General features: G+C 40.2%; 1 protein-coding gene across 1 annotated transcript; it reads left to right on the forward strand.

Moving 5' to 3' along the window:
* The first annotated feature begins 1,357 nt into the window (after positions 1-1,357).
* On the forward strand, positions 1,358-2,226 carry LOC136826022 (M protein, serotype 5-like). Its single transcript, XM_067082882.1, has 2 exons — positions 1,358-1,630; positions 1,738-2,226. Exons 1-2 carry the CDS (start codon positions 1,358-1,360, stop codon positions 2,224-2,226), a joined length of 762 nt encoding a protein of 253 aa, XP_066938983.1.
* Positions 2,227-10,765: the final 8,539 nt, after the last annotated feature.

A 10,765-nucleotide genomic window follows, 5' to 3' on the forward strand; every position in this document is an offset into this window, starting at 1 on the left:
GCTTTGAAGTGATTCTGAATTTTGTTCAGTGGAATCAGCAGTTGTGTAGGAAGGAATGTTTGGGTGGAGATGACTGAAATGAATTGAAACCGAGGTTGAAGTTGAGATTGGTGGATATCAGAAAAAGAGGAGACAGGTGCAGTTTCGGTTGACAAGTGAAAAATATGCAGTGAAAATGGAAATTTTTTTTTTTTTATGTTCATTATTGGTTTTCCATATCCTGCTGAGAACATTCAATGGTTTTAGTAATCGCACAATTATTTTTATGTTCATTTTTAAAGTTGAAGTTAGCCTTTCTGTTGCATGGATTTTAGTGTGCGACAGATTTTTATCTGGAAAATATAATATTTTAACGTCAACTCAGGCCCCATCAAGAGAAACTAATCGGCATTATTCTTATATGATGTACATATGTGTGTATGTTTGTGTGTACGGAATTGGATTCTTCTGTGAGACTTCTGTGTTACTTAATGCTGTCCTTATTTCTTCTTATGGTTTTCACCAATATGCTGTAATTCCTGCAGTTTTATTCATCTTTTGTATTTGTCTTACAGACAGGAATGAACAGATAGTATCCGTAGTAACTAAAGTGTAGCCTACATCTTCATTGCTTCTACAATGAAGGCATCGACCTGTTCCTCTGGAATATTCTTGAGGAACTCTTCTTTGCATGTTTTCGATATTTATAGCAATTATTAATGAGGATCTTGGAAGTCTTTACTTATCAATAGACCTCTGAACTGATATATAAGATGCCGAGAAAATTTGTTCTCAGTTCATTTTACCTATCACTCCATGAATTTAATTTTTTTCCCCGTCTGCTTTTTATTTTGTAATAAATCAAAGGTAACCCACCGTGGTGGCGCAGTGATATGATTCTAGGCTACCCGTCGAGAGGGCCAGGGTTCAAATCACGCCGCTCACTGATGGCTCGGATTGAGCCACTGTAAAAATCCGGCGGCCCGTCAACCTAACGGTCCGAAAAAACCCGAGAGGTTCAGTAGGAGATTGGGTACCAGCCCTCGGGCTGGGGAGTTAAACAGTGGGCCTAGCAACACACTGGCCACGTTTCGTAGGCATTGGGACCTGTCCCCCACTTGCTGTCGGCCTAAGAAGCAGGCGATCAGCGCCTGCCCTATGAGCCTACAGAGGCCCAGGAGGACTTTATTTTAAATCAAAGTTAAAGATTCCATGAAAGTATTCTGCACGTGATGTTCATTGGACTTTCATGTAAATGACGCTGATTTTTTCCTCTAACTCCTTGTCTGAGGAGATAGGATAAACTCACGTGTCAGATTTTACCGTCAATATATCTTCGATATTTGTAGAAATCATTACTTTGACTGTACCTCCGTTCATGCTCTCTTCCATCTTACTGGAAGATTATTTGAGTCTGGTGAACGAAAGCGAAGACCTTAAAATTTACCTTGAAGGAGAGATCAAGAAGAAGGATGATGTGATTGAGAGCCTGCGTGACAAACTTGAGGAACAGCTGGAGAATAGGAATGGTCTGATAAAGGAATTATTACTGGAAGTAGAGAACCTTAAAGATGAAAACAAAGCGTTGGAACAAAAGTGGGCAGATGCTATGAAAGAAGCGGGGCTACAACAACAACTGATGAGGCAGAGGGTAGAAGAACAGCAGAGGATGAAAGAAGAAACCTTGAGGAATCAGGATAAATATATGCTGATGGCACTTCTGCATGGAATTTCCACCTCGAACACATTGCACGCGAGCGTGGAAATGAAAATGAGCAAAACATCACTGAAAAAGAGAAGCAGGGGAAAGAGAGAGACGAGGACCTGTTTGATTATATGCAGAAAACAAAAGCGGAACAATATGGCAGGGCCCAACAAGAGAGGAACGATTACTTGAAGCAGTGGGGCGATTTAACGCAGGTGGTGCAAGATGTAATGTACGGAGATGAAAGTCTGCCAGAATTGAGGCATGGAAGTTCTGGTTGGAATAATAAAACTTGTGATCAAAGCCCTGAAGACCAGAGACATAAAGACAGATGCGTAAGAAAAGAGATCCAGATTTTGAAAGCTAGGATTACCCAGTTGGAAAACGAGAACCTAGTATTAATGGAATTTTTGGCAGGAACGTTGCAACAAGAGTTTGATGAAGTATCCAGTCAGCTGGAAGAGGCGAAGGATAGGCTAAAAGAGGGAGAAGAGAAAGCACTGGAGATACAAAGGCAAGCTCAGAGAGGCAGAATATCTTGATCGTCGAACAGTGCTCAAATCTGAAGCAGACCGATGTATTGACAATCAAGATTTTGATTCTGCTCTCGCCCTGCTGAGAATTATCGTAAAACATTATGGCAATGAGTTAGAGTTACATGTCTAGGAGGTAAGATGTCTGTTGACGCTAGCCAGGATAGAGGAGGCCCAGGATGTGATAGATGAACTGCCTAAAGAATTCAAGGAAACCTGTGCTATCAAAATAGAGGGTGCTTTGCTTAGTGCCTGCAATTTAGAGTTTGGGAAATCTGGAATGCTTTTGTCACAGGTGTTAGATGTATGCCCAAATCACCCAAAGGCATTGATAGCTCAAGAATTTGTACAGCAGAGGATGCTATGGGAAGCTCTTCCTGGGATGATTGATGCCAAGGACTTTGACACTGCCCTGGAAAATATTGCTTTGGCCATGTCTCTGGGATGTCTCTTTCCTTGGGTGTCCGTCGACTTGGCCAGAATTACCGGGAATATTTTCTGCAAGCTTGGAAAGTTGAAAGAGGCATGTGAATGTTTCCACTACGTTCTTGCCATGGATGAGTATCAGGAAGACTGCAGGTTACGACTAGGCTTGTGCCACTTATTACTAGGAAGGTGCAGTGATGCTATTGCAGAGTTTACAAGGCTAGAAGAAGCGGCTGAAATAGGTGAATACATGATATCGCTCGCTGAAGACCTGGAGAAATTGCAACAATATGGATGCCCCTACAAAGTCCTAGGTGTTGAAAGAGATGTTGCTCAGGATGGAATAAGAAAAGCCTACAGATCAGCCCTAAAATACCACCCTGATAAGAGCCAAGAGGCTGACAAAGACCAAGCGCATTTGATCATGCTACAGATCAACTATGCAAACGATTTTTTAAGTAATGCAAAGAGTAGGAAAAAATATGACAAGACCAGGCAAGCTATTGAAGAGTATGCAGCTGAAATATTTGAAAATCCTAGCCTACCAGAATGGTTAGATGATGAAGAGGTGAATGAATCAGAAAGTGATTGGTACAGTGAATATAGTTCTGATTCTGGTGATGAATATGAATCTGATTCAGAGGATGATGGTGATGTTGAAGGAAATTCAGTATTAATGGAATGTTCTTATAATGATTACCTAGATAATGAATCAGATGTTGACCACCTGGAGAATGAGGATGATGATTCATCTGAAGAATGGGAGGATGTGGATGAAGATGAATCATATGAAGAATTGGAGGATGAAGAGGACGATGATTCATATGAAGAAGTGGAGGATGAAGAGGACGATGATGAACTTAACGAGGAATATATTGAGGAATCAGATGAGGAAGTCGATAATTATTCTAGTGATGGATTTGACGATACATGTACTGAAGAATCTCAAGAGGACACTAGTTAAGAATCACAAGATGAATGTGATAATGATTCACTTGAGGAGTCTGATGATGGCTCCAATGATGAATCTAATGAAGGAGCCTAATGAGATATCAGATGAGGATTCCCCAGGAAAATAGTGGAGGTAAACTCCAAGGGAAAAAGGCTTGGGAGGCAAACATGAAAGGTGCCTCCTCCCAGCGTCCCTGGCAAGTGAACCGGTCAGGTGTCTCCATCGACTGGCGGTGATCTTCCCATCACCACCAGCCCCCCCCCCCACTCTCCAACACTTGCATAGGTGCAACAGATATTGCACCATTCCCCCTGTGCAAGCATTGGAGATTGGGCTGGTGGTACTGGGGAGATCACTGCCAGTGGATGGAGGCTCCTGATTGGTTTGCTCACCAATGGATAATTACTGCCCATGCCTCCGGGAAGCCCTGCACATCAGGAGAGAGAAGCCCAGTCTACATGCCATGCAGGAGACTCTCTTCCTCCAGATGTCAGTATGGATGGCACTGTCTGCCAGCATCCCTGGCAAACGAACTAATCAAGAGCCTCCATCCACTGGCAGTGATCTTCCCATCACCCCATCCCCCACCATTCTCCAGCGCTCGCATAGGTGCAACAGATGGTTGCACCATTCCCCCTGTGTGAGCATTGGAGATGGTTGTGCTGGGAAGATCACTGCTGATGGATGGAGGTTCCTGATTGGTTCCCCTGCCAGGGATGCTGGGAGACAGTGCCATCCATACCGACTTGTGGAGGAAGAGAGTCTCCTACACAGCATTCAGACTGGGCTTCTCCTCTTGATGTGCAGGGCTTCCTGGAGTCGTGGGCAGCAATTGTCCATTGGCAAGCAAACCAGTCATGAGCCTCCATCTAATGGCAGTGGTCTTCCCAGTGCTACCACCTCACCACTCCCTCCCCCCACTCTCCAGTGCTTGCATAGGTGCAACAGATATTGCACCATTCCCCCTGTGCAAGCATTGGAGATTGGACTGGTGGTACTGGGAAGACCACTGCAAGTGGATGGAGGTTCCTAAATGGTTTGCTTGCCAATAGACAATTACCTCCCACGCCTCCAGGAAGCCCTGCACATCAGGAGAGAGAAGCCTAGTCTAAATGCCATGTAGGAGACTCTTATTAAGAAGTAAGTAGAGCCTCTCTTAAATAAGGCATGTTAAATAGGATGGCTGCATAATTAGAGTTAATTTATACTAGGTATTCTCAGTTTTCCACATTTATCTTTTCCTTTGTACCTTAATATTGGGAGATTGCCCATTGTTCATATTTTGGTAAGGAAATATACATCAACCCTCAGAAATGAAGAAAAAATTTGGGTGGTAAACCCAAAGGAAAAAAGGCTTGGGAGGCAAACATGAAAGGCGCCGCCTGCCAGCGTCCCTGGCAAGTGAACCAGTCAGGAGTCTATCTGCTGACAGCAATCCTCCCATCACCACCACCCCCACTCTCCAAACAATGGAGATTGGGCTGGTGGGGGTGGTGGCACTGGGAAGATCACTGCCAGTGGATGGTGGCCCCTTATTTGTTTGCTCGCCAACAGACAATTACTGCCCATGCCTCCAGGAAGCCCTGCACATCAGGAGAGAGAAGCCCAGTCTGAATGCTGTGTAGGAGACTCTCTTCCTCCAGACGTCAGTATGGATGGCATTGCCCACCAGGATCCCTGGCAAGCGAACCAATCAGGAGCCTCCATCCACTGGCGGTGGTCTTCCCATCACCATCCACCCCAACCATTCTCTGGTGCTCCATAGGTGCAACAGATGGTTGCACCATTCCCCCTGTGTGAGCATTGGAGATGGTTGTGCTGGGAAGATCATCGCCAGTGGATGGCGGTTCCTGATTTGTTCACTTGCCAGGGATCCTGGTGGGCAGTGCCATCCATACCGACTTGTGGAGGAAGAGAGTCTCCTACACAGCATTCAGACTGGGCTTCTCTCTCCTGATGTGCAGGGCTTCCTGGAGGCGTGGCCAGTAATTGTCTGTTGGTGAGCAAACTAGTAAGGAGCCTCCATCCACTGGCAGTGATCTTCCCAGTGCCACCACTCTCACCAGCCCAATCTCCATTGTTTGGAGAGTGGGGATGGTGGTGATGGGAATACCGCTGTCAGCAGACAGAGACTCTTGACTGGTTCACTTGCCAGGGACGCTGGCAGGCGGCGCCTTTCATGTTTGCCTCCCAAGCCTGTTTTCCTTGGAGTTTACCTCCCAAATTTGTTCTTCTTTTCTGAGGGTTGGCCTCCACAACTCTTTTTCCTAGGGGATCGCCTGTTGTATAGAGTATGAAAACTGCTGTAAACACTGCTGATGTGTATCTCCTTACCAAAATAGGAACAATGGGCAATCGTCCAATATTCAGGGAGAAAGGAAAAGAATTATATAGAAAACTGAGAATACTTAGTATAAATGAACTCTAATTATGCAGCCATCCTATTTAACAAGCCTTAATTAAGAGAGGGTCTACTTCCTTCTTAATAATAATAATAATAAAAATAATAATAATAATAATAATAATAATAATAATAATAATAATAATAATAATAATATAATTTGGCAGCAGACCCTCTTTTAAACAGGTTCCATTGAGTATTATTGCTGCTTCAGCTGCATTTATTTTGTAGAAGACTTTTTCTATTTTCCTTATTGCGGACTTCTCTTCAGTGGAGGTGCGTGTTAACAGCTCGCCTATATTTTTCATTTCATGGGGGAAAAGTCAAAATCTGGATTCTGCTTCTTTATATATTCTATACATTTAGTTCTATACAGTTGTTGCCGCGACGTTTCGACAGATTCTTCTGTCATTCTCCAGCGGGAGCTAGCAGAGGACTGGCAGATTGCATAGGTCCTTCTGAACTTATACACGGTCTTCATCGGGGGGTCATGGACGGCGAATTCTGATTGGTTGCAGTCGGCGAACTTCAAGCCAAATTACTGCGGCGAAGCTCGATCCTGACAGGTCTTCGCAACCTGGGAATATCATTCATTCCAGCGTTCCCATTGGCCTGCCGTTGCGTGATGTCGTGCCGGCTGACATCATCGGTAGTTTGGCTGCTATTGGGCTGAGGATGAATGATGTCATTATCTACTCTTTCTGTCGTAGTCTGTTTAGTTTCATTGTGTGTGGGAGCTGTGCCTGATCTCAAAGGGTATTTGGTGAATAATTTTAAGTTCAGTGCCTTTCATTAAATTACAAAAAATAATTTTTTTATATATTTTGTATATGGAATATTTTTTCTAGATAATAATAATAATAATAATAATAATAATAATAATAATAATAATAATAATAATAATAATAATAATAATAATAAGTGGCCCCCTCTCTTAAACAAAATCCTGGTAAATGGGATGGCTTCACCTTTTGAATTAATCTTACCCCGAATCTTCTCAATTTGTCTTGTAATTCTTTGCACTTCTATTTTATTATTAGACAATAAGTGACCAGTGTTCACACTTTGATGAAAATAAATACATTAGCAGCGTATTTTCAGCAGTCTTTATTCTCTGTACAAGAGAAGGCGTTGAAATGCAGGGTGAACAGACCCAAACTTATTTGGAATTCAGGCACCATAATAAGAAGATTGAAAATGTTGAGTCACTGTCAGTCAGTATTAGTGACTGTCTATGCCATTGCACGTCCTCTGGGTGAGTGTACAGCTATAATTCTCCTAAATGTAATGCAGGAATTTGAGGCTTTTGAAAGCACGCACATAGACTCTCAGCATGGATTGAGCTACCATGCAGGTAGTGAGATCTCAAGCCCGGAGTTTTCTAATATGAGAAAATGTTTAAGACCTCTGTTGAAAATAAGGATTTTTCAGTTTTATGGAGAGCCTGTTACAACCGTGTAACACCTCCATTGAAAATAATGATTTTTCAGTTTTATGGAGAGCCTGTTACAACCGTGAACTGGTAATTCTGGAAACCAGTGATAATTAAACGAGGAAAAGAAGGATAAATTAAGCCAGTTGGAGCGTAATCCCGATAGAAGAGAGATCGGCCTATTTTGCTGTTTCATTTTTTCTTTTACAATAGAGGCTCAATACTAATTTTACCTTTTGTCTGACAAGTCCAGAAATATCCTTAGTTACTGCTGATACTTCTACCAATGAAAAAATACCTCATCCTTCCCTTGGGTGGACTAAGTTAAAATCATACATTTTTTATCAGCTAGCCCTAAAATATTCCACCTATGGATCAATCACATAGTACGCAAAACCCCTGTTATATCCACTGAAGAAAAATTGCTATCCCACCTTTAAAAGAATTAGAGCAACTTCACATGTTCTTCAATGAAGAACTCGTCTTTGTTGATATCCCTCTCTCTGTTCTGCAGAGACATTGTTCATAATATTTGTTTTTGGTTTCAAGGAACACCGAGAAGTCTTCAAAACTTTTATAACTGGGGTAGAGCAGAACCAGAGGTATTTTATGTTAGCTTAATTTTTGAAACGATGTCTGTGGCAACTTTACCTTAAACTTGTTCATGTTAAAATTTGAGTCTCTTCTAGAAGCCCTCTTCTATTGAGAGAGATGTAATTTTTTCTTAAATACTTTGTTAAATTCAGCCTTAAATTTTGTTCAGGTAAGAACTGTCATCTTTAACGGATTTATTTTTTCAATCATGTATTATTATTATTATTATTATTATTATTATTATTATTATTATTATTATTATTATTATTATTATTATTATTATTATTCAGAAGATGAACCTTACCCATATGTGATGTTCATTAGAAAGAAGTAACAGCAATGTAGAGTTATTGTTTATATACTTTCAAAATTAATGTCGTGGATTTTTATTGGTTATGTCTATCTATATTTACAATGACATGCGTGTGTTTGTGTACACACACGTCATTTGAAATCAAAGTTCATCCAAGCGAATATTTACCGTAGTTTAACTTACATAGCGAATTTATTCTGGAAATATGTTTGGGAAAACATTTCTGTTAGTTCCCATGGCTTTTAAGGTTTATGCAATAACTTCAATTTATTTTTTTTTATGTGTACTTGTTGAAAGTATCTTCCTTAACATAGGTATCTGTTATGTTTTACAAATTAGTGATAAATATTAAATCATAATGAACAAACAAACACAAAGCTCACATATGCAACATGAAACGATTTCATTGCTCTTGTTACCTCTCTCTCTCTCTCTCTCTCTCTCTCTCTCTCTCTCTCTCTCTCTCTCTCTCTCTCTCTCTCTCTTACCAACACACAAGCATATGCATTGTTCGCTGATAATGTAACTTGATTTATTGGCAGTTAATTGCAGAATGACAGAAGGGTCTTGAAAAGGTCCGTTCAATTTTAGATTAATAAGAATATGATTTTGTTTCCACTCTTTATAGAATATCGTTGAATTTCAACATACATTTTATTCTTCATTTGTACGAAGTTACTTTTATCCAGATTAAGTATGAGAGAGAGAGAGAGAGAGAGAGAGAGAGAGAGAGAGAGAGAGAGAGAGAGAGAGAGAGAGAGAGAGAGAGAGAGAGAGAGAGAGATTGATTTTGTAATTTCAAAGAACAGAATAAGTAGGATAGAAACATATTTAAAAGTAAAAGTTCTCGTATGCACGAATAGAAATAACTGTATAGGCAGGCATAAATATTGATAAGTTTGTGTATTGTATATATTATGTTACAATTTTTGTTACCATGAATAACATATACCCGGCTGCTTTCTGCATTGTTTCGTTCTCCCATTCTTTTCCCCAATATTTTCTGATTTTTCTCATCCCGTGCGATTACATTCTCTCTGCCTTTTGATGTTTTTTATTTCTCAGATTTTTGATGAGACGAGAAAAGCCGGGGCATTCATTGTTGATTTTTCCAGCACGATTTTTAAGTGTAGTGTGGACCAATCTTTTTCAAAAATGTCTCGGTAATTTTATTCTCTGTGAACGGCATCAAAGATCATTTTTTCTCCAAAATGGGGGTATTTGTAACTCATATTCCGATGGTGGTGAATTTGAGCTCTCTTGTCTATTCCATCGCCCGCAGAGCTGGAAAGTAGACGTGGATCAGATAGCTATGAGTAGCATTATTCATTTCCACTTTTAGTTGGTTGTTTGTCTGCTCGTCTGTCCGTAGGATTTCTGAAAAAATTGCCAATGGTTTCCAATGATATTTCCGCAGGAAAGGAACTGTTTTGCACATACATAGGAGATCGGATCTGTAGATGAATCCTCATCTCGTTGCGTTTTTTATTTATTTATTTACTTATTATTTATTTATTTATTTATTTATTTATTTATTTATTTATTTATTTATTGTCTCTGTCTTCATCACATTTTTATATGGATTTCTCGAAATTTTCATGGAAAGATGGCATTTGGGACAAGGAAAATTTTATTAACATTCGGAACAGATCAAGATCTAGATGTTGATAAGGTTAGAATTTTGTTTGCTGGAATGTTTAGTTGTTTTCCAGCCCTTTGCTCCCTTACTTGTAAGCCTGTCTTGACCCTTCATTCAGACCCCTACTAAATCTATGCTATTCCTCAAACTCTGGCTGACATTTCAGTCCCAGAGAAGCTCATAATCACTTCTGTAAGCCAGGTGATTCACCTTCCAATTTTCACACTTAATTATAACGCAGTGAGCATAGGAAAACTTATTTGCTTTCACAAAATCTTATGACGTATTTTCTGCACATATGCAAAAAGGAATTGGAACTGAGGATAGATTCCAGTTGGGGTACCCAAAGTCAAAGGATTGCTGAGTTGCTGAAGAAATTCTATGGTAGGCATTCTATAATTTGTTTTGCTTTAACTAAGAGTGCTTGGATATTAAATTTCGTGGAAATATACTGCAGGTGTAGCACGGAAATTGAGTAGAATTAAAAGAATAGATACACAGATAGATAGATAGATAGAAAGGTATATAGACAGATAGATTATAGCACTGAAATTGAGCAAAAATAAAAAGATAGATAGATATATAGAATTATAATTCTTCTTTTCTTGGAACGTCATTGCATCAAAAAAAACTCTCACGGTAGAATATCTATCAAGAGTGTCTGATTTCCCGGAGAGAAAATGATCAAGTAATGGACCAAGTAATGACCAAGTAATGGAACTAACATTATTTTCGTTCTGGCACTCACGACTCTCCTTCTTCTGCATTTTAAACACTCGAAATTCGAATCT

Source organism: Macrobrachium rosenbergii, chromosome 40 (assembly GCF_040412425.1).
Source record: "Macrobrachium rosenbergii isolate ZJJX-2024 chromosome 40, ASM4041242v1, whole genome shotgun sequence".
Taxonomy (NCBI): domain Eukaryota; kingdom Metazoa; phylum Arthropoda; class Malacostraca; order Decapoda; family Palaemonidae; genus Macrobrachium; species Macrobrachium rosenbergii.

Coding starts and splice junctions, on each gene's coding strand:
- LOC136826022 (XM_067082882.1), top strand. CDS start 1,358: ATGCTCTCTTCCATCTTACTGGAAGATTATTTGAGTCTGGTGAACGAA. Junction 1,631..1,737: donor AACAACTGATGAGGCAGAGG/GTAGAAGAACAG, acceptor ATTGCACGCGAG/CGTGGAAATGAAAATGAGCA.